Here is a 23,531-nt window from a genome sequence, read left to right as displayed (position 1 = left end):
CGTTTTATCCATCACGGTGATCTGTGACCAGCGGTCTTTGATGTTACTGTTGTAACTGCTTCCAGCCGCCAGCCACGCCCATAGAAGACCGCGAACCTAATGTCGTGTGTGTCCTGACTGCTCCCCCACCAGCCGTTCCCCCCTCCCCCTCCCCTGTCCTCGGACCTCTCTGGTCCCGAGACACAACGATATTGGAATTAGGCCAGTTAATAACCCTGCGGCGGCCTCTGAGTGTTCAAGCGCAAGGGGAGAGTGCCGGTGCTCACGCTAAGTCTAGCTAGGAGTGAGTCAGCGAGCGAGGACGGCCCGTCGAAGGCGAGAGAGGCCGAAAGCCTGGCCTCTTGACCACACAGTGAGCCCAGCTGTGAAGGCAAAGGGAAAATTCTGGAAGGAAATTAAAAGTGCCACTCCAGCGAGCACAAGAATGATGAGAAGGCGAAACAGCCTTCGTGCTGATCTGGAGACCGTCTGAGTAGTCCGGAGAGGAGACCACACCGGCCACCACAGCACTCCCTGCAGCCAGAGCCTGGTCCCCAGCCAGGCCCCGACTCTCCCGTCCGGAGGAGGCCCAGAGGGGAGGGGCCCACGGGAGGAGCGTCTGGAGCCAACCAGAGCATCTGCGTCCACACCTGCGCCCACACCTGCGCCTATACCACAGCCCACACCTGCGCCCACACCTGCGCCTACACCTGCACCTACACCACAGCCCACACCTGCGCCCACACCTGCGCCCACACCTGCACCTACACCACAGCCCACACCTGCGCCTACACCTGCGCCCACACCTGCACCTACACCACAGCCCACACCTGCGCCTACACCTGTGCCCACACCTGCACCTACACCTGCGTCCACACCACAGCCCACACCTGCGCCTTAACCTGCGCCCACACTTGCACCTACACCTGCGTCCACACTGCAGCCCACACCTGCGCCCACGCCCTTGTCCACACCTGCACCTACACCACAGCCCACACCTGCACCCACATCCGCGTCCACACCTGCGCCCACACCACAGCCCACACCTGCGCCTACACCTGCGCCCACACCACAGCCCACACCTGCGCCCATACCACAGCCCACACCTGCACCTGTGCCTACACCTGCACCTACACCACAGCCCACACCTGCGCCTACACCTGCGCCCATACCACAGCCCACACCTGCACCTACACCACAGCCCACACCTGCGCCTACACCTGCACCCACACCACAGCCCACACCTGCGCCCATACCACAGCCCACACCTGCACCTACACCACAGCCCACACCTGCGCCTACACCTGCACCCACACCACAGCCCACACAATAGCCCACACCTGCACCCACACCACAGCCCACACCTGCACCCACACCACAGCCCACACCTGCGCCCACACCACAGTCCACACCTGTGCCTACACCACAGCCCACACCTGCGCCCACACCTGCGTCCACACCTGCGCCGACACCACAGCCCACACCTGCGCCTACACCTGCACCCACACCACAGCCCACACCTGCGCCTACACCACAGCCCGCACCTGCGCCTACACCACAGCCCACACCTGCGTCCACACCTGCACCTACACCACAGCCCGCACCTGCGTCCACACCTGTGCCTACACCTGCGCCTACACCACAGCCCACACCTGCACCTACACCTGCGCCTACACCTGCGCCTACACCTGTGCCTACACCACAGCCCACACCTGCGCCTACACCACAGCCCACACCACAGCCCACACCTGCGTCCACACCTGTGCCCACACCACAGCCCACACCTGCGCCCACACCACAGCCCACACCTGCGCCCACACCACAGCCCACACCTGCGCCCACACCTGCGTCCACACCACAGCCCACACCACAGCCCACACCTGCGCCTACACCTGCACCCACACCACAGCCCACACCACAGCCCAAACCTGGGCCCACACCTGCGTCCACACCACAGCCCACACCACAGCCCAAACCTGGGCCCACACCTGCGTCCACACCTGCGCCTACACCTGCGTCCACACCCGCAAGGCGAAGCAGCCGGGCTGAGGGAGAACCAGCACGTTTTCCCGCAGACCAAGCGAGGGTCACCGGGAAGGTGGCCGCGCTCAACACCAGATCTTCCGTGCGGACGCAGCAGCCTTCTCCCTAAGAAGGTGCCATCGAGGACTCGTCAGCTCGAGAGGCGGCTCCGTGCCCCTCAAAGCTCCAGAGGACAGGTGACCCCGTGAGCCGCACTGCAGCCGGGGACCTCAAGGGAAGCCGACGCTCGTTTACCCCTGAACCCCCCGGGGCCTTAACATCCGACTCCATCTCCTCTGCACGAGCGCCACAGACGGCACGAGGCCCGATGGCAGCACGTGTGTCCACAGCACGGGTCACTGAGTACTTCAGCCCGCTGTGGAGCCCTGCTGTCGGAGCGGCGACTGAGACGCACCACGAGGCCAGTGTCGTGCTCGTGCGGCCACCACAGCGGCCGCCCCACAGCCCGCGGGGCGAGGGCTTGTTTGATCCTTGCGTCTTGTCATTAAGGAGCGCGCGTCTGAGGCCGTGGCCGCCGCGATAGTGGCTCTTTGGGCAGATGCGGCCAAGTGCAGGGAAACGTCCTGAGAAGGGGTCACCGTTCCCGATGCCGTGAGGGACGCTCGTGACCCATGAGGAGCCCGAACCACCCCCAGGGGTTTGGAGCAAGTGGACTCCGGCCCTCGGGGTGACGGGCAGGGGCTTGGGCTCGAGGGGGGACGTCAGCGCAGGTGTGGCGGGAACAGCGAGGACCCGGGTCAGAAGCGGGGCCCGAGACGGGCCTGAACGGCTCCGATCTCCCGGGGAAGCTTGAGCGGAGGAGGCCTGGCCTCTCGTGGGAGCGGAGGCCACGCGGTCCTGCGACGCAGGCCGCTCCTGCGGAGACGCTGGGAACGCTGCCGGCCGGCGACGAAGGACCGAGGCCGTCCACGAGCGGTCCGCACGCTGCAGCCGGTTCGAGAGCACCGACCCCCATTCCGGGAGACGTTCTCCTGTGGCCAACACGCCATCGACCAGCTCGCCTGCTCCAGAGACATCGTCCGTGGAGGGAAGGGCCCACAGTGCAGCACATTTCCTGCTTGTCTTATTTTGAGACATCGCCGGGGGCTCCCCCGCCTCCAGCGCCCACCACCCTGACCAGTCGGCCGCCAGCACCACGGGGCCAGCGCTCCTGCGGCGGGAGACTGTGACGGGCCGAGGGCCCCGACGACGGTGAGAGCTGCCAGCAGCGAGGTATTTTCTTTAAGATTTTATTTATTTATTTATTTATTTATTTATTTATTTATTCATTCATTCATTCATTCATTCATTTATTTATTAGAGAGAGAGCACAAGCAGGGGGAAGCAGCAGAGGGAGAGGGAGAAGCAGGCTCCCCACTGAGCAAGGAGCCCGACACGGGGCTCGATCCCAGGCCTCCAGGATCATGACCTGAGACGAAAGCAGACGCTCAACCGACTGAGCCACCAGGCACCCCAGCAAAGAGGTATTTTTATTTTTTATTTTTTTTAAAGATTTTTTATTTATTTATTTGACAGAGATAGAGACAGCCAGCGAGAGAGGGAACACAAGCAGGGGGAATGGGAGAGGAAGAAGCAGGCTCATAGTGGAGGAGCCTGATGTGGGGCTCGATCCCAGAACGCCGGGATCACGCCCTGAGCCGAAGGCAGACGCTTAACCGCTGTGCCACCCAGGCGCCCCAGCAAAGAGGTATTTTTAAATTAAGGTAGGTACTTGCTTACTTTAGACATAATCCTATTACACTCGTAATAGACTACCATAGAGTATGAACGTAATTTCTTTTTCCAGGAGGCTTTTTTTCCGTCTCAAAAATAGTTTTTAGTTTTTCACGAACTTGTAAACAAAAAAGCTCCCATTTCAAAATAAAAACAAAATCCCCAATCAAACAACAAACAAGAAGTGGTTACATTTATCTAAGCAACATATATACTTGTTCAGTTGTAAGATGTTAACTAAATTTCTGTGACAGATACGCTTTTTTTAAAATAATGAGACCATTATAAGGGCGCCTGGGTGGCCCAGTCGGTTGAGCAGCTGACACTTGATTTCGGCTCAGGTCACAATCTCAAGGTCATGAGATCGAGCCCTGAGTCGGGCTCTGTGCTCAGCATGGAGTCTGCTTAAGATTCTCTCTCGCCCTCGCCTTCTGCCCCTCCTCCCTCCGCTCGTGCTCTGTGTCTCTCTCTCTCTCAAAAAAAAAGAACATTACAGAGTTAATACAGAGTCCCAAGGATAATCTAGTCATCATTACGTTTTTCTTTTTTATTTTATTTTTTTTCTTTCTTTATCATTTTATTTTTTATTTCTTTGGGGAGCAGGTCCACAAAAAATATACCTATATTTTTATATTGGGGGGAGGGAGTAGAAAAGAAAGGCCCTATACTGGGTCCTACTCAGTGGCAGCTTCTTGTCCCAGAGGGTTAAGGAAGACTTTGAGGAAGTAAAATGGTCTGGAGAAATCCGAGTGCAGCTGCTCTGTATGTTGCAGTGGATAGAGGGACGGAGGGAAGCGTGAAGGCCCTTCACACCCGCCGTCTTCCCTCAGACCATGTGCCACGACCCTGGGGTGGGGAAAGCGCCACTTCTATTTCTGCTCTTAGGATTGTTGGTGGCCTCATAGTGACAGAAAAGGACAAGCAGGAAGAGCGACAAGCCCAGCATGTTGGCAAAGATGGCAGGGTGCACGTCGTCATCCTCCTGATTAGCTGGGCTCGCTCCCTCATTTTACCTTCTTTTCAGGGCAATAAGAGCACAGTAAGTGCGCTCCTCACTCCCTAACTTCCCCCAGGCCCCCCCTTCTCTCCTCTGGTGACCATCAGTGTGTTCTCTCTAGTTAAGAGTCTGTTTCTTGGTTTGTTTCTCTGTTTTTCTCCTTTGCTCATTTGTTTCTTAAATTCCACATATGACTGAGATCATACGGTATTTGCCTTTCTCTGACTGACATTTCATTTAGCGTAATACTCTCTAGCTCCATCCATGTCATCGCAAATGCCAGGGTTTCATTCTTTTTTATGGCCGAGTAGTATTCCATTATATACATATGTGTGTGTATATATATATATCACATCTTCTTTTTCCATTCATCTATCCATGGACATTTGGGCTGCTTCCATAATTTAACTATTGCAAATAACGCTGCTGTAAGGATAGGGGTGCATGCATCCCTTTGAATTAGTGGGTTTTTTAGTATTTTGGGGTGAATACCCAGTAGTGTGATTATTGGATCATAGGGTAGCTCTATTTTTAACTTTTTGAGGAACCTCCACACTGTTTTCCAGAGTGGCTGCACCAGCTTGCATTCCTGTCTGTAGTACAAGAGGGCTCCCCTTTCTCCACCTCCTCACCAACACCTGTTGTTTCCTGTCTGGATGATTTTAGCCATCTGACAGGTGTGAGGTGGTACCTCGTTGTGGGTTGATTTGCATTTCCCGGATGCTGAGTGATGCTGAGCCTCTCTCCAGGGGTCTGTTGGCCGTCTGGATGTCTTCTTCAGACAAATGTCTGTTCATGTCTTCAGTCCATTTGTAATTGGATTATTTGGTTTTTTTGGATGTTGAATTGTGTCTGTTCTTTATGTATCTTGCTTACTAACCCTTGATCAGATATGGGTCATTTGCAAATATCTCTTCCCATTCTGTAGGTTGCCTTTTAGTTTTGTTGTTTCTTTCTCTGTGCAGAAGGTTTTTATTTTGATGTGGACCCAATGGTTCATTTTGGCTTTTATTTCCCTGCCTCGGGAGACATATCTAGAAAAAAGTTGCTTCAGCTGATGTCAGCAGAGATTACTGCCTGTGTTCTTTTCATGGATTTTTATGGTTTCAGGTCTCACACTTAGGTCTTTTTGCCATTTTGAGTTTATTTTTGTGTGTGGTGTGAGAACATGGTCCAGTGCGTTCCCTGGCATGTGGCTGTGCCGTTTTCCCAACGCCATTTGTTGAGGAGACTTTTTCCCATTGGATATTCTTTCCTTCTTTGTGGAAGATTAATTAACCGTACACTCGTGCGTTTATTTCTGGGTTTTCTGTTCTATTCTATTGAGCTATGTGTGTGTCTATTTTTATGTCAGTACCATACTGTTTTCATTACTACCACTTTGTAATGTAACTTGAAGTCTGGAATTGTGACACCTGCAGTTTGGTTTTTCAAGATTGTTTTGGCTATTTGAGGTCTTTTGTGGTTTCCTACAACTTTTATTTATTTATTTGTAGATTTATTTTGAGAGAGAGAGTGGGGGGGAAGGGCAAAGGGAGAGGAGAGGGGAAAGAAGTAGACTCCCTGCTGAGTGTGGAGCTCGATGCGGGGCTTGATCTCACAACCCTGAGATCGTGACCTGAGCGGAAATCAAGAGTCGGACACTTAACTAGCTGTGCCACCCAGGCGCCCCTCCTACACCTTTTCGGATTGTCTGTTCTAGTTCTGATGGCATTTTGACAAGGATTTGCGTGAGATTCTTGCCTCCCTCGGGGAAATCCAACTGATGGGTATCTGGCTGCCAAGACGAATGAGGCTCCAGATCCCATAAATTTCACCACGTTTCTCACCGTGTTTGGTGAAAAGTTAAATGGCACAGATCCGGAACATGTCCTCAGAAATGCCTTTGCTTCCTTTGATGAAAAAGCAACTGGCACCATTCAGGAAGATTCCCTGAGAGAGCTGCAGACAACAATAGGAGGCTGAGTTACAGACGAGGAGCTGGATGGGCTGCACAGAGGCTCGCCTGTGGACCAAAAGGGAAATCTCAGTTCCATTGAGTTCACGCGCGTCCTTAGACATGGAGCAGAAGACAAAGGTGACTGAAGAGGACTTCAGATTCCAGCCAAACGTTCTTCGTGCCACTTTGAGTATTTCTGAGACTTTCTCGTAGAGCCTGTGGCATGCCCTGCGCTTTACAGCGTTTGCCTTTCTTGTGTTTATTCTCAGCCATGTGGGGCTCATGCATCTCTATAATCAGACCGGACCTTTTTATGATTTTCAGAATAGAAAATAGGGCAATTTAACTTACCACCCCCCCCATAACTGCAGTCTGCACACAGTGTATTTTTTCAGAAAAAGTGACTCACTCAAATTTTTTCTGAACCATAATTAAACTTGATAAAAACCAAAAATGCAATGGGAAACTGAAAAATACATTGACGGGTTTAATGCAACACGTGCCTTATTGCGGCGGTCTGCAGCTGGGCCCGCAATATCTCTGAGGTATGCCCGTCTAGCCGAAGGAAGTAAAATCACTATCTCGAAGAGATACACGCACTCCCGTGTTCGTTGCAGGTTTATGACAGTAAAAACCTGGAAAGAACTTAAGTGTCCGCTGATGGACGGGTAGATAAGGAAAGCGTATATATAGAGATAGATGGCTAGATACACACGCACACACACAAATACACTCGCTGTGGGATATTAATCAGCCATAAAAAAGAAGGAAGTCGTTTGTGAAAACACGGATGAGTCTTGAGGGCCTGCGTCTAAGTGAGATAAAAGGAAGACGAACGCCATATGATCCCACCGACACGTTGAATCTGAAGAAACCGAACTCGCAGAAACAGAGAGTAGATTGGTGATACCAGGGGTGGGGGTGGGGGACTGGGGAGGTGTTGGTCAAGGGGCACAGACTACCCGTTGTCAGTGGACAAGTCCAGGGACCAATGGGCAGCATGGTGACCACAGACGACAATACCGTGTTGAACACTTGAAAGTCACGTGGAGAGTAGACCTAGCTGTTGTCTCCACACCAACAACAGAACGGGCGTTATGGGAAGTGAGGGGCATGCTAACCAGCCTCACTGTGGTAATTATTTCGCAATCACATCGTCACATTGGACACCTGAAACTTGGCCTCGTCGTGTGCCCGCTGCAGCTCAGCAGACCTGGGGCACGAAGCACGCAGCGTGACGCCACCATGGGACCTCCCGTGGCTCCTGACCGTTTCGTCCCTGTCCCACCAACCTGGGCCACAGTTTCTCCACCTGGGCACGATTGCCATTTGGGGCCAAATAATTCTTTGTTGAGGGGGCTGTGTCGTCTTTGTCGGCTGGTGAGCAGCGTCCTCGGTCTCCACCCATCTGGTGCCAGTCACCACCACCCCCCGCCCCGTCGAGTCCTGACAATGAAAAAAGGCTCCGCACATTGTCAAATGTCTCCTGAGGGACAAAGTTGTCCTCAGGGAGGACTTGAGGCTCATTATTCTTTTGTGTCAGTTTCCACATTTGTAAATAAGCAGGTGAGGCTGGAGATTAGATTCCTACCAAGCTGCCATTCATGCAGGCGTCTGTGTGTCTGTCCCGTCTTCAGAAGACCAGTGCTGGGCATCTGTCCTGTGCTATTTTTGTTCATGTGGCTTTCTGCTTTCATACCTGACGGTGCAGCTCGCCCCTTCACTATTTCTTCTCTTGGTTGTTCTTCCCACGTCATTGTTTTCAAATAAACTTTAGGGCCATAGTGTCTAGTGATCGAATACCAACAAATAGCATTAAACTTATAGATTAATTTGGGGGGATAATTAGCATCTTTAGAACATCGGGGTCTTACATCGTTAATTTTTTTGGACATATTACTGGTATACAGGCTTTTGAACAAGTTGGGTACGTGTGCTATCTTGCTAACGCCCATGTTCTCTTCAGGTCGTTCTCTTGAGTTTGTGTGGCAGAAAATAGCATCATCTTTAGTAATCATTTAATCTCCTTTCCAATAGTCACCCCTCATGCTTTTCAGTTTTTCTTGTTATTACGTTGGCTAGAAGTCAACAGTGGTAGGAATCGCTCTCCTTATCTGCTTGCTGTGGACTGAATGTGTTCCCCCTCCCCCCATCCCTGCAGAGTTCATATGTTGCAGCTTAGCCCCCAGTGCGATCGTACTTGGAGTTGAGGCTTTGGGGAGGTCACGAGACTCCTCGGGATGGGATTAGTGCCCTCGTAAGAAGCCAGCAGAGAGGGTGAGTTCTGTCTCTCTGTCTCTTCCACATAAGGACACAGCAAGATGGCAGCCATCGTAAGCCAGGAAGAGGGCCTTCAACCAGAACCTGACCCCCCACAACTGTGAGAGAGAAATGTCTGTCGTTTAAGCCCCAGGTCTGTGGCGTTTTGCTCTCGTTGTCGAAGACAACCGAGGCCCTGCTCCCTTGCAGATGAGGACGTAGATCGCTCAGGGACAGAGCCACGCGTAAAGCCAGGCATCTCTGACCCTCTAGCCGGAGCGCTTCACTGCTGGGCGTAACACACGGCCTTACCTGCCCTTGGTTCATTCATCAGTAGGATATCAAGCACTGCTGAAGATAGACATTCTTTGTGACGTTAAGGATATTTATACGTTTTCCTAGTTTGTTTAGATATTTTTTTAAAAACCAGGAATGTATGGTATCCAATTCTTTCTGGCACCAATTCTTTTGACTTGCTATCATATATATCTTTTCCTGTTGAGCTATTTTTTGGGCTGAAATTTAGTCCATTCTTCTGTTTGTGTCTACACTGGTCACAGCACAGCCTCGGCTGGGGCCACACAAGCTGCAAAGCAGGGCCCTCAGCGGTCCCGAAGTTGCTGGGAGCTCCCGACCCAGAGACGGGGCTGGGCGGCTGGGTCTCGCCTCCTCCCTCCTGTGGACTACCGGGGGTCTCAGACAGGACATGCGGGGCGAATGTTTTCTCCTTCAGCAGTGGGGGAGAGTGGCCAAAGGGAAGAAAGCCATGGAGACTCACATCAGAAGCCCGGTGGGATCTGTAGTTGACTGAGCAGACACCCCCAGACCCATGGGTTGTCCTGTAACAGAGCTCTGACCCAACTGCCCGGCAGGCTGCCCCGTGCTGGGGGCCCACCTTCTCCTCTTTCCCCGTCCAGCTGCACCCCTCCTCCCTGTCGTCCAGGAAAATCCACCTACCTGCCGTCCACGGGCGGCACTTGGCTCTTCCTGAACTTGGGGTTTGCCTGGTATTTTCTTTGGCTGGCTCTGCCCTTGGGGCACCTTGGGGACCCCTCGCAGCCGCAGCCCGTCCTAATGCTTGTTGCCCATGCTCACCCCAACTCCCCCACGTTTGGGCCTTCCCCCTTCTCGGGCCCTCTGCATCCCCCCCCACAGCACCCAGTTTCCAAGGTCAGACTCCCCTTTTCAGCCCTGACCTGTCAGCCAGGGATCTTCGTCTGGCTTTCTCCGGGCCAGGTCACCTGTGATCTGCCGCTGTTTCCTCCCTCCCAGGCCTCTCCAGGGTTCACAGCCTATGAATATATTTATTAATATTAAATTATATTTGCTCTCCCAGAAAATGCTCTACTTGGTCATGATTTTTTTTGTAAGTATTTGCCTGTTTTTCTTACTTCGCTGAGGATGTTCGTCTCTCTATTTGGGAGTGAGGACAGTGACTTTCCTTTCCTTTTGTGAACTTTGTCAGGATCGAGCACTGGGGCTCTCCTAGCTTGGAAAAAGAATTGGAAAGTCTCCATCTTTTCTTTTTCATTGCTCTGAAGCCGTGTCTCTGCCCAGGCGCCTCCCGTTCCATCGAAGGGTCAAAGGTTCTGGACCCCGAGTCAGATAACAGACAGCTGGCCCACCTTGGGGTCTCCTCCCAGGTAATCGGTCTTTCCCTGATGGCCACATTTTGTTAATACATATTCTCCTGAAAAACTCATCCCTTTCTTAGAAGTTTCTGCGTTTGTTACCTCTTAGTTTCTTATAGTTTTCAGAACGGCATCCATGTCTGAGGTTGTACCGCCCTGTCTGTCCCTCTCATGTGTCCCCATCCTTGACGGGACCCCCACCCACCAGCTAAGAGCAGAGCAGCACAGAAGGGAGAGGCAGTGGGAGTGGAGGAGGGAGGTGTCTCAGGGACACCATGATCCTGGCTGGACAGCTGGGTGGGCAGTGGCAGTGGCCTGGCCGAGGAGAGCCCTGGAGAGGAGGGACAGGCAGTGGGAGGAAGTGGGGGAGGGGACCCTGCCCCAGGAGGGCCTCCTGGGCCGGCAGGGATAAGGGACGGGGCTGCAGCCCTTGTGTCCAGGGGGAGGGGTCCAGCTGACCCCTCTCAGGTGGGTGGGCAGGCACTTGCAGAGTCAGGCACTCCGTGGGGACTCAAAAGGGTGGCTTTAGTGAGCTGAGTGTGCAAGCTTGTGGCCCGAGGCCAGGGCTGGAAGAGAGGCAGGTCCCTCCCGGTCAGGAGTCTAAATAGAGCCCCTATACTGATGCGCCCACGCTTAGAAGCCTCCAAGTCCCCCTCACTACCAAACAAAACCTGATGCCACCTTCACTGACTTCTGGAAGGACCAGAACAGCATGGCATTCTGGGACCCCCGGGAGCTCTGGGCTGGGATATGGTGGGTGGGAGAGCCGGCCCTCACCTCTGGCGTGCTTGTGCGTGGAACCCCTTGCCCCTCCCTCCACCCCCGGAGCCCCAGCTCCCTGCACACCACCCACCAACAGCCACTGTTGGAAACAGACCCAGGGAAGAGGTGGAGCCCATCGGGCAGGAAATGCCCGTGCTCCAGGCACCCAGAGTGCATCTGGAATGGGCGGAGGGGGGGGGCCCAGCCCTTAGCCTGAGGTCTCCTCACCAGGTGGGAAGGGCCGGACGGGGCCCCAGCAGGGCCCTCCAAAGCATGGGCCCCTGACCCCTCTTGCTCGGGGCTAAGGCGGCCAGTGGGAAGGGACAACAGTAGCCCGGCGTACAGAAAATCAAGGAAACACACCAATAGCCCTTGGGTTTTGTTTATTTTTCAATAAACAAAATTTTTTGCTTGCCTGGTTTTAGGAAACGGGAAAGCTAAAAAGAGCGTCATTGACATTTGTGAAATATTTTGGTTACAGAAAGATCATTACACCTCCTCCTCTCTCAATTTTGGGACCTAATTGCTGATCATGTCTCGGACAGCTGTCTTTGAGCTTTTCCGTTTGTTTCGTAAACTACACACTACTCCAAACACACACGAGGTGTGAATGGGCAGCCTGGGATCCCGACACTCTCAGCAGAATCTGGTTACCCCATAGAGGATGGAATGGACCACTTCTGCATGACGTGAAGACCGTGTCGAGGCTGCGGACACTGTTCTGGTGTCGCGGGATGTGTGCAAGTGGGCGCTGTGGAATTTGGGTGGGGTGGCCTCGTCATGTGCCGGTAATAGATAATTTGTCACGTGGGAAGGTAAGATGGTGAGGTTCCAAGGGCGTCTGTTCAGGACTCCCCGCTCCCACGGCATTTTACCTGCACTGCTTGGCTTCCTGGGGACACGGCTGTGTCGCTCCCCCCCAGACTGCCCTCATCCTGCGTGCCGCACAGCTCCCCGCACACTGCCTTGCACGCCGCAGGTGCTGGACATGCTTCCTGATCGGATGAATGGCGGATGAGTAGGTACACGGATGGGGAGCGGGTCAGAGATGAACAGACAGTGGGATACTCTCCCTTGTCATGCGGTGGGGGGTGGACTGTTCTTGACAGCACAGAGACGGAAAGAGTGGAGCAGAGAATTGAATCACTTGGGCCAATCTCAGAATTTCGTGTTTGGGGAAACTGGATCAGAACAGTTAGCAGACTCGGTCAAGGTCTCACGCGAGAGAGGCCAGGCGGGGTGCCAGACACCCGCCTGGCCATGCCAACAGTTCTTTTTTTTTGTCTTTTTAAATTTTTTATTTCTCAAAATGAACTCAAAATGAGATGCAATGATGACTGAATGACATGGGGGAGGAGGGACGTGGGGCGGGCGCTCTCCGAGTCCAGGGGTGGGATAGCCTGGTGTGAGGGTAGGAAGGGGAGGGGCGTGGGAGTTTGGGGTGGGAGGGGGTGGTGGGCAAAGGTGATAGGGTCTTGGGATTGAGGGTAAACTGCCCGGAGGCAGGCGGGTGAGGAAGGGACTTGGGCGAGTGGGGGGGGGGGCTCGAGGGGGGACAGGTCTCTGCCTGCAGAAGACCAGGGACAAGGGGGCAAGGGTGGGAGGGGCTCGGGGATTGGGAGAGACGGGGACAGGGGCTTGGCTGGGGCACGGAGAGCTGGGGGAGATGACAGTCGTGCTCTGACTCAGGATGATGAGGGCTGGGGGACAGCGGTCGGTGGCTGAAGGTGATGAGGTCGATGGTTATATGGTGACGGTGACGCATGTCCGTGTGTGTGTAGGGATGGGGGGATGACCTGAATGACCAGGAAGATGGTGATGATGATTTGGAAATAAATACATGGAGCAAGGTAAACACGGCAAGTAATACTCAGTAAAGCTAAGAGTATAGATTCCTATCCAAATAATTTAAGAAGCAAAATATTTCTCACTGGTACCCAAGGGCTGTTTAGCTGCCCAACCCTCAAGAGTTGGAAAGCTAAACAGAGCTCTGTCCCATTTCTTTCTATTTTTGCAAAAAAGATAGATGCTCTTTTTAAAAAAAAGTCAAATTTATAATTCAGAAGCTGGCTAGGTCTTTCAGGATCTGAGGGTTATTAACTCAGCAACACAAATCAAATCCATAGCTGTGTAGACCAGGTCTGGGACCTTTGGCCACAGAACTAGGAGACGCCCCACGAGCGACAATTCCCCACTAAACCCTGTGCAAACCTTGGTGAGGGCTGTGTTGCTGCTCAGATTTCGCCAGGGGGCACTTGCGGTTCAAGGGGCATTTAAATTCCAAGGGACACGTCTAACCTACAGGGTAGAAGGCAGGTAAAGTGCTGGGGATTTGAGGGTGGCTGGGGGCTGCCCAAGTGGCAACTCCAGCCTGCACTTGGTGGCTCAAAGGGGGCCAATTGCTTCCAAACCGAAAGCGAGCCAGGAGGCTCCCCACTTTGAGAAATGCAGTTAGGATCGATCTCATTATGTCAAGTGTGCATCCAGGATAGGCCAAAACCTGTGGATCCTGGGATGAGACTTCGTCTTCATCAGATCCTAATCTGTAGGGTCAGGAACTGTTTTGGTTCATACCCCTTCGTTCCTCGTTCAGAGTTTTAGAGCCAGAGAGAACTTTGATGGTCACTGCGTTCCAGCCCCTCCCTTGAGGGGGGAAGAGGTGGGCCCGGGGTGGGGACGGGGGCTCGCCAAGGATCACACAGCGAGTTCGTGGCAGGGCTGGGACGAGGTCCCGGCCCCCCCAGCAACCAACCCGGGGCTCTCTCTGCCTGACACACGGCCGCTGCACTCCGCAAAATCTCAAATCAATCGGAAAGCTCTAAAGGTTGCAGCGTTGAGCTTGGTGTGAGTGCGCGTTGCATGTGGCGTGTGAGGATGAACGAACGAAAGAGATTTTAGCTTTTTTTCACAGTGGGTGGTCACGCACAGCACTCGTAACGGTTTCACAAGGACCCTGGCCGAGACCCCTCAGAGAGGGGCGTCGGCACCGAGTCCCGGTTCTGTTGCCTTGTTTTTTTTTGGTCTTTTTGATTTTACGTCAAGTTTAGAGTTTAGAATAACATACTTATTTCTTTTACGTGTTTAAAGATGAAATTCTTATTATTATTTCTCGATCATGCATTAAGAGAGAGAAAGAGGATGCTTCGGGCACTGCGTTATGTCACACGGCAACACAAAGGTAATAGAGGTAAGCAGAGCGTTCACCAGATTCGACACAAAAGAGAGCAAACTCCACCACAAAGAGGAGAACAGACCGCATATAGTGAGCGCTGCGGGGCCCCGAGAACAGAGAGGGGCCGGCGGGCACGCGGCTCAGATGTCGTCTTCGCCGGCCTCCTTGCTGAAGGTGGCCATGTCGAGCTTCTCGGGGAAGAGGATGTTGACCGCCAGGTCCTCGCCGCTGTTGCAGTGCAGCAGGAGGCTGTTCTTCCGCCGCAGCACGCGGTGGTAGCGCAGGTGGGACAGCCAGGCCTCGCACTTGTGCAGGAAGACGATGCCCACGGTGCCGAGCACCACCAGACTGGTCAGCACGCCCAGGACGGTGAAGCAGACGGCCTGGCCCTCGGAGAGGAGGGGAGTGCCCTTGTTGAGCTCCTTCATGGACACCTTCAGGATGCGGTGCTCGGGCTGGGGCACCGGCAGCTCGTGCACCCCGGGGGTCAGGCGGTAGGTCAGCCCGTACCCGCTGGGCAGACGGGTGACCTGCTGGGGGCTCGGGGCGCGCTTCCGGCCGCAGAGGGGGCCCGCGAACTCGGGCTTGCACAGACACTCGTACCTCACCTGGGTGTGCTGCAGGCAGGTGCCCCCGTTGAGGCACGGGTCGGAGGCGCAGTTGCTCACGGGGCGGCTGCAGGTCTTGTCCACGAAGCCGGCGGGGCAGCGGCAGCGGAAGTCGCCCCCGATGTCGGTGCAAATGCCTTGGTTCTCGCATGGGTTCGGGGTGCAGCTGTTGGCCACGATCTCGCAGAAATTGCCTGAGAAGCCAGGGGGGCACAGGCAGGAGGCATGGGAGGCCCGGCCCTCATCATCCACGCAGGTGCCTCCGTGCTGGCAGGGGGAGCTGCAACACAACAGGGGGACACGGTAAAGGGCCCTCGGGGGCTGGGCTAGGACGCTGTGGCCGGGGCTGGGCGGCGGTGGGCGGGGTCTCGGGCCCCGGCCTGCGCGTGAGCGAGAGCTGGCCAGGGAGACGCCGGGTGCTGCCACCCCTGCCCGCGAGGGGCTCCCGGGCTGTCCGAGCCGGACGCACGCACGCCTGTGGGGGGTGCGCGCCTCACCCCCTCCAGCTGCCAGCCTGGAACACGCCTGACCTCCCAGGCCGACGCCCGTCTCCTCTCCCACCTCTTATGTCATCTCTCCGACCAGAGGCCTGACGGTTAGTCACTGGACAGGTGGGGAAACTGAGGCTGAGAGAGGCAAAGTTAGTGATGACCCGGGGCTGGAGCGAGCCCCCTCCCTTAGCTCCATCTCTGGGCCCCTGGGCAGAGCCGGGGGCGGGGGGGGGGCTCAGTTCCGCCCCCCACCCCCACCCCGCTCCCTGCACCCCACCACCACCCTGATTGTGACTCGTATTGTCATTTTCGGCAGAGACAGCCTGCAGACTATTGTACGGGAAGCCCTTGGGGACACTCAGAGTGAAAGAAAGCCTCGGTCTGTCTGCTGGCCCGGCCGGCGTCTGTGCCCGGCTGTTTAATAGTGGGCCATTCACCCAAGTGCAGCGTGCAGACCGGAGCTGTTTGCTCAGAACGAGCACAGCAGCATTTAATGTAAGTGCTTTTAAACGAGCAGACCCTTTGTCATCTGATAAATGCCAAAACCCAGGGAAGAAAGGGTCTCTAAGCACACGAAATCAGCATTGTCGCTCTGGGGCTGAGGGCTGCATAGGAGCTGGGCTCTGAAGGAACTTCAAGGACCCTGGGCTCTATTTTGACAGACTGGTTCAAGTTGGTTGGAGAAAAAAGCAAAATATTGTAAAGGTTTCACTCTGTATTTTCCCATCCCGCTAGTAAGCAGACGCGGGCTTCGCTTGTGACCCTCTCTCCTCTGACCCCCTCTGAACACTGATCTTCAGACGCTGCGCCAATGCCTGTTCGTGGCCTCCGCCGGCCCCAGGGCACTCCGCAGCCCCGGAATGTCAGGGCAAGATAAGCGGATGCTGCACGCAGCGGCTCTCGCCCCCACCCCCGGCTCCCGGCCCAGGACCCGGCTCCAGTTCGCATTCTTGCACCGAACGCCTAAGCCCCAGCAGACGGCTGGGTGGGCTCAGCATAGCTGCACAGATAGGGCCGGAAATGGCTTGGCTGCTAGAACGCAAGGCACCCTCCTCGTCTGCTGTGCCCGCTGCTCAGAAGCCCCAGAGCCCCCACCTCACTGAGGGCAGTTGAGGGCTCGTCCCTCGCGCCCCCCACCGCCCCTGGTTGGCCAAAGGCCCCTCTCTCCACTCTTCAGCCTAACAGGTCCCCCAAGACATCCCCGAAAACCCAGCTGCAGAGTCTGCCAGTTCCCCAAAACCACCCCCTAAAATGCCGTGAGTGGGCTTCACCGAGAGTCTCTGCCTCCCAGGCTGCCCTTACAACACAGTGCGGCTCCCTGCTCCAGTCGGTGGGCCCAGTCTACCGTCACACACACACATCGGGACTCGGGGGCATCAAGGGAATATGAAATCACCTTCAGGGTCACTTCAGAAATGATGACAATGACACACTCCCCCATAAATACCCTGATCTGGGCCGGCCCCCCGCGGGGCTGCAGGACGGGCACTTACTCGGTCTTTTGTCAGGCGACAGGTCTGACTGGGCTAGGCTGAAAGGGTCTTTAGGGGTGAGAAGCGGGAATCAAAGCAGCATTCATCAGATCACACAGAGTCGGAAAGAATATTTACCCATTGATCACGCAGGGCCCGTCCTTCTTCTGACAGTCCTTCCCCGAGAACCCAGGGGCGCAGGAGCACTCGTAGTGGCCGGAATCGAGGTTCACGCAGGTTCCATTGTGGGCGCAGGGGGTCGATGCGCAAGCCCGGACGTCTGGGATGGGGAGGGAAAAGCAGATTTTGTCACCCCCTCCTCCAGGGAGGGGGAGGGGGGCAGGCTGGAAGGAGAGCTTTCTGGTTGGGGGCAGGGACAGAGCCCTCCAGCTGGTCAAGGGGGGGGGCCCAAGTGAGCTGCCTCGATGTCTGTGTTTGTGGCCACTGCCAATGGTCACCAAATGGGGTCCTGAGGAAGAGCGTGTAGTGACCCCCCAAAACTCTGCAGTGGGTAAGCAGCTCAGGGAGCCGAAGGGGCTCCCTTGGAGTAGGTCACGGGGACAGAAAGTCACGGCTGCTCACTGCTCCTCAACCCAGGACAGCTGTCCCCTTTTCCTGGCACCAGGTCACCTCTCCGGTCCAACAGCATGACCTTCACTGCAGACCCCTTCCCTCCCCCAAAACGGCGTGTGCCAGGCCAAGGATCCCCAGTGCCTGCCTCCCCCAGACAAATTTTCACGTCCAGCTTCTCCTGTTTTGGGGGGGTCCCTGCCATTCAGGGCAATCGTGCAGCCCAGCTGTTAGAAACACCAGCTGCCCTTCATACTTCCCCATCACAGAGGGGCGGGGGAGAAATCGAGACATGTGAAGACTCCTGTCGGGAACCAAGAAACCTGATTTCGCCCCAGCACTGCCTCCCCCTCCTGGTGGTCCCTCTTTCTGCGCTCAGGAGCTGAGCGGAGGGGCCTGGGATAAAAAGGCTCTATCTTTTGAAGGCAGCGAAATTGGAAGTATCTGAGTGCTCTCCCGTCCGTGTGGGTTTCCATAAGCACTGCTACATTTCCGCCGCCGTTTTACACCTCCCGTCATGCACACTTCATTATGCGGGGCTCGGCAAGCCAGGGACAGCTGAACAAAGGGGCCTGGGTCAGGGGCTCTCTGCCAGTGGAGACCCCGGCACCCGGGCAAGGCCAGGTGGGACCTTTTCTAGGCCCGGCTCCAGCCAGCCTCAGGGTTCAGCTCATCCCCGCTCTGTGCCTCACTTTCCCCACTGACAAAAGGAGGGGCTCTCCCTGGTAGGGCTCTGTGGGGGGAGGGGGCACCTTCCAGCTTCCGTTTCCTACATTTGCGCTGCCCTGGTGCACCTGCCACATACGAAGCCAGGGCTAACCGGAGACGCAGCAAGTTAAGGTGGAGTGGGTGGGGGTCCCCGGTGCTGAGGCCGCATGTGTGCAGCTCTTTTTTTTCCTCTGTTTTAAGGAGACCTGCACCCTCGTGGAGGGAAGATGGCAATCCATCAGTAAGGAACAGCCTGAACGCCATGCTGATGGCCTATCCGGAGCCCACGAGGCATTCCCTGGGAGCCCGGCTTGGTATAAGGAAACATAAAGAGGATTTATCATTAGGGGAAGGTGCCGGCGCAGCTAGCAGAAGCCTCGGCCGCAGGCTCCCAGTCCTGTGCTCCCAGCAACCCCTCCCCGGGAATCTTAAATTTAAGCTAAAGAGCTGGCGACCGCCCCCTCCCCTCCCGGCAACGTCCGGCCCCACGAGCGGAGGGTGAGCCCACTCTTCCCAACTCCTGGGCCCCCAGCCCAAAAGTAGCGTAGATTAAGCACGGCAAGGAGAAAGCTGCCGGGGGTCTCTGCTGGGGCAGCAGCTGTGGCCCTGATGGCCCCAGAGACCCGGAGAAAGGGAGAGAGCCGCTAATGACCCGGAGGGCTGTTTCCTCCGGACCCAGCGTCCCAGGCTGAGAGGCTCTGTCAACCCAGTGAGGAGGGGACATTTTGTCTGGAAAACTCCATGGGCTGGGAGAGGGCAATCCTGAACCAGACACCAGAGAGGGTGGGCTCCAGGCTAAAAGCCCTGACCCCAAGAGGTGGCTTTTCTGGGATCCTGTGGGTCCCAAAGCAGCTCCGAGGGTGCCGGCTGAGGGGCCGCAGAGACGCTGGCCAGGGCATGAGTCAGCTGCGGGGCCTTTAACGAGCTAAGACAATGTGGTGGTGGGGGGGCGCTCGATTAGGCAAGTCCTGCTGCCCTGGCCATGGGGGGTAGGGGTGGGTGGTCAAACCTTCTCTTGCGTTTTCCTTAAGGGAGGGGATTAGGAACAGCCACAGCTGAGAATTACCCAGTTCCAGGGCTAGGAGAAGGGATTTTAGCTGGCTCCCCCCACCCCCCGCAGCGCCCTGACAGCTTCTTGTGTTCCTAAGCACAGCCTTTGACATCCTTGAGCCTCGATTTCCCTTTCGGTCGCACTCGTCCCTGCTAATGTTGAGGACCGAGGGACAGAGGCCCTGTGGCAGCTGCCCTGGGCTGCTGGGAGTTTTGTCGAGGACTCAGTTTGCCCCGGCTTCAGGGCAGGTTCTGCCAAATGCGAATGGACTCAGATGGACATTTTGCAGCCTAAAAATGCATGACAGCTAACTCTGAATTTGCTCAGGGTAGTGGAGGACAAAGATTGCATAAATTAATGAAATCAACAGATAACACCAATCTGCACTTTGACCACTTCTCAGCCCTCCCCGACCCCTAGCCTCCCCCTACACCTGACCACGGACGCCAGCCCTGTCCTGCCGGCCCTGACTCAGCTCCTGTTTCCCCCCCCCCCCCGCCCACCCCCCCGCCCCTTCGCTCACCAACCCCACCCCTTTGTTTGTTTGTTTGTTTGTTTGTTTGCCTGTTTTTGCAGCCTCCTGTGTGAATTTCTTGGAGGCTTAGCTCTGTGACCCGCTTGCCCAGTCCTTACCCCTCTGAGTTTTAGTGACCCAGACAGGTTACCGAGGCCTCTACCCTCCCAGCTTTGTGTGGCGTGTGCTTATGTTCTGACGCTATTCAACAGGCAGCTCTCTGCCGGCCCCCACAAAGTGACTTCCCTGGGTGCTGGTGCTGGCGGAGCAGAGGGGAGCAAAATTAAGTCCCTACCCAGGAGGAGGCTCTGGGCATCAGCAGGAAGTATACAGACACATCATTACCATACAGAGCCCTGGGTGTGTGCGGATAAGGCCGGAGGGGGAGGGGAGGCAGCCACGGACTAGGAGGAGGTGGCTGGGCGCCCAGGGCAGGGATGGGGTGGGGTGCCAACCTATGTCGCAGAGGTTCCCGTCCCAGCCGTCGTCACAAATGCACTGCCAGGGCTCCACACAGAGTCCGTTAACACAGCCGGGAAAGGTCACGCATTGGTCACATAGGGGACCCTGCCAGCCAGGCTGGCACCTGCAGGGGGGCGGAGGGCGGAGAAAGATGCGGACATATGAAGGGGGTCAGGAGTGGAAAGGGAGCTCAGGCTGCTTTCCTTGGGGCCAAGATCCCTCAGGGTGTCTGTACCAGGCCAGTGGGCCCCAGGAAGCAAGTACCAGTCACCTGAATGGAAAAGCGTCAACGGAGGACCGGACAGAGGGGTCCCTGAGAAACCAGGGGGGCATTGCGTCTTGCCGCAGTGGCCTGCAGTGGTCTCACCCTGCAAGGGGCTCTCCTAACACCCCCACTTCTGAGACAGCAGACAGGAGCCGTGGCTGTCCCCTGTCCCCTGCCCTCTTCTCCCCCTCGCTACCCCCCATCAGTCTCCTGCGGGGGCGAGGAAGACGTTTGCCGCAGCCAAGCCCCCCCCTTCCTGCCTGATACCACGACTCCCCAGGATTTGGCCCTGACCACCTATGAGCTGCCTCTGGGGAGCCACCCCATTACCTGCAAACATTGTCATCCTCGCAGAATCCATTTTGGGGGTGGCAGGCCGGGAAGCATTCAGCTCCTGAGGCACAAGAAAGGTTACACCATTCACCCTACTCACCCCAGAGGCCAAGGCAAAGCCCAACTTCTCCCCAGCAGCCCACGGCCTCCCCAGAGGGAGCCAAAGACCCTCTCCGGTCCTACCAGCCTAGCACACAGTAGGCACCTCACACCAGCTCACTCAGGGAAAAAAACATCTCTGCCATGTTCCTGGTTATGGAGTGACGGCAGTAAACCGCCTAGTTCCTAGGAGCAGGTCAGACACCCAATTCCACCCCCGACGCCCCCTCCCCCCAGATATGAAACCTCAAATGCTAAAAGCGGGGATAGGGAAACAGTAAACGGAAAGATTCCGACCCCTGGGCACTCAGCCAAGCCCTCACTTTGGCAAAGTGAGCCTAAAACGGGGAGCAGATTGAAGGTATTCAGTTTTGGAAAAGGCCATACAGGTTCACCTGGCAGCCTGGCAGGTATGGCATCAGGATTTTTCTTAAAGGTTAATCCCCGTTAAACCAGGCACCCAGGTCAAATTCCCCCAATTTCCCCTACCCCAGACTCTTCATGTTAAAAAGACGCAAGGGTTTTGCAAAACAGATTCTGCAATTCTGACACCATTTAGAGATTTGTGCCTACTGTGTGCATTCACTTCAACTAGCTCCCCAGCTTTCCAGACGCCCCTCCCCATCAGCTCTGGTGCAGTGGGGGCGGGGGGCACTGCGGGAAGGGGCAACTCTCTCACTGTCAGAGACAGATGGCCGCTGCAGACAGAAGTGTCGCAGCCCCTCACCGAGAGAAACGCCACGCAGGAGGGGCTCGCGCTGGGCTCCTCGTTGGGAATTTGGGGCTGCGACGGCAAAGCCACCCCCCACTGCCCCCACAGACCTGTTCCTGAACGCGCACGCAGCGACACCCCAAAGTTGCACCCCAGAGCATTTCCACACAGGGCTCCCGAGCATCACCTCGTTTCTCCATACCTCCTCTCTCCGCGCACCGACACCCCTGCGAGCGCCACTTCTGCGGGGCGGGAAGGGACTGGGGGGGGGGTCCCCACACCTTCCCTGCCCCGGGACCACAGGGCCGGGCTTGGCATGCGAGGGTGGCGGGGAGGGCGAGGCAGCACCGTGAAGGGATTAGGGTTAGGCGGGACGGGCCGGAGTTGGGGCGCATGGGACGGGGCGCGCGGGGCACCGGGCGGCCGGGGGGGCGTCGCGGGCTTCCCCAGAGGGGGCGCGAGCCAGGCCGCCGGGGGGCTCACCATGGACACTGTGGCCGAAGGCCAGCAGGAGCAAGAGGACGGGCAGGAGGGCTGCGGTCGCGGTCATCGCGGGGCGGCCGGGGTCGCGGTCCCGGGAGCGGCGCGGGCGCGGGTCCGGCTCCGGGCGCCGCGCTGGGCTTCTGGTTGCGGACGCGGAAGGGGGCGCGGGCGCGCGGCGAGGGGAAAGCCAGGGCTGCACCGGGCTGCGCGCTGCGCTCTCCGCCGCCGCCGCCGCCGAGCTGCCGCTGCCGCCGCGCGCGCCGCCCTTTTCGTACTGCCGCCCCCCCGCGGCCCCCGCCCCCCGCCCCCGCCTCCGCGCGCACGGGGCCGGCGCCGGCCAGTCCCGGTGACCCCCGCCCCTCGCGGGGCCGCCCCCCACCACTGCGGCGTCCCGGAAAGCCGCTTGCGCACACGGAGCGCTCTTGGCTAGACGGGCACAGGTACCCCGCGCACGTTGGGCACACGTTCTGTACACAGGACGGCCAGCGGGCGCGCACACACGGGCCCGCTTAGGACAAGTGGCAGGGGCCGAAGCGGGGCTGGGTCGCAGACCCCAGGAAGACACCAGCACGCGCTCAGAATACAGAAACACGCATAGAAGCACCAAAACACTTATCGCCAAGGTCCCGAGCACGCATGCCATGGTTCACACGGCCAGGAAAACACAAATGCACGCTCTAGAGACGCTCGCACCACATACGCACTCAGGAAAACACGGAGGACAAGCCTTATACCCCCTACCCCTGGCCGTAAAGACGCAGGAAAATGCAGACACACAGACACACACACAGTGAGCCAGACACGCCCTACACCGGCAGCACACACTGCAACGCAAACGCAGGTTATAGAAACAGTCGGGGAGCGCCACCGGCTCGGGCATAGGCACGCAGAGAGACCCGCGCGCACACAGTTATGAAACCCGGGGCCTCCTCCACCATGTGCCCACCCGGCGGCCACACAGAGGCACGCGCAGAGCCACGTGCACACCTGAACATGCGAATTCACGCGTAAACACACAGACACCCACTCACACACGGGCAGACGGGGTCAGGGCCTTAGTCATGCAGACACGTAAACCACAGACTCTTGCACACGTGTGTAGGGCCACACGTAGGTGATAGTTACAAGCACGCGGACCCAGTCCCCCAGACGCACAAATCACAAGCTCTTGGCGACACACTCATCAAAACACGAATGTGCTGTCGCCCAGCAAACACACAGGGACACATGTGGGCAAGCTCACAAGTCCGCTCACACTCACGCAGCTG

The 23,531-nt window shown here is 56.7% G+C and overlaps 1 protein-coding gene across 2 annotated transcripts; it reads right to left on the bottom strand.

Moving 5' to 3' along the window:
• Window positions 1–13,879: 13,879 nt before the first annotated feature.
• DLK1 (delta like non-canonical Notch ligand 1) lies at window positions 13,880–22,485 on the bottom strand. Of its 2 annotated transcripts, XM_087855951.1 has the most exons (6): window positions 22,264–22,485; window positions 20,967–21,030; window positions 20,365–20,495; window positions 17,205–17,346; window positions 15,104–15,383; window positions 13,880–14,878 (listed from the first exon to the last, which is right to left on the bottom strand). In XM_087855951.1, exons 1-6 carry the CDS (start codon window positions 22,328–22,330, stop codon window positions 14,636–14,638), a joined length of 927 nt encoding a protein of 308 aa, XP_087712077.1. In that variant the 5' UTR covers window positions 22,331–22,485; the 3' UTR covers window positions 13,880–14,635. The 2 variants fall into 2 exon arrangements, with proteins under 2 accessions (XP_087712077.1, XP_045631363.1); XM_045775407.2 differs by having other exon boundaries at window positions 13,880–15,383.
• Window positions 22,486–23,531: the final 1,046 nt, after the last annotated feature.

Source organism: Ursus americanus, chromosome 26 (genome assembly GCF_024610735.1).
Source record: "Ursus americanus isolate L20-20 chromosome 26, mUrsAme1.1.p, whole genome shotgun sequence".
Classification (NCBI taxonomy): Eukaryota; Metazoa; Chordata; class Mammalia; order Carnivora; family Ursidae; genus Ursus; species Ursus americanus.
The sequence above is the reverse complement of the archived record's forward strand: the minus strand, read 5'-3'. Positions and strand labels throughout refer to the sequence as shown.

Coding starts and splice junctions, on each gene's coding strand:
- DLK1 (XM_045775407.2), bottom strand. CDS start 22,330: ATGACCGCGACCGCAGCCCTCCTGCCCGTCCTCTTGCTCCTGCTGGCC. Junction 20,496..20,966: donor GAGGATGACAATGTTTGCAG/GTAATGGGGTGG, acceptor GCCCCCCTGCAG/GTGCCAGCCTGGCTGGCAGG. Junction 15,384..17,204: donor GGGCCCTGCGTGATCAATGG/GTAAATATTCTT, acceptor GTTGTGTTGCAG/CTCCCCCTGCCAGCACGGAG.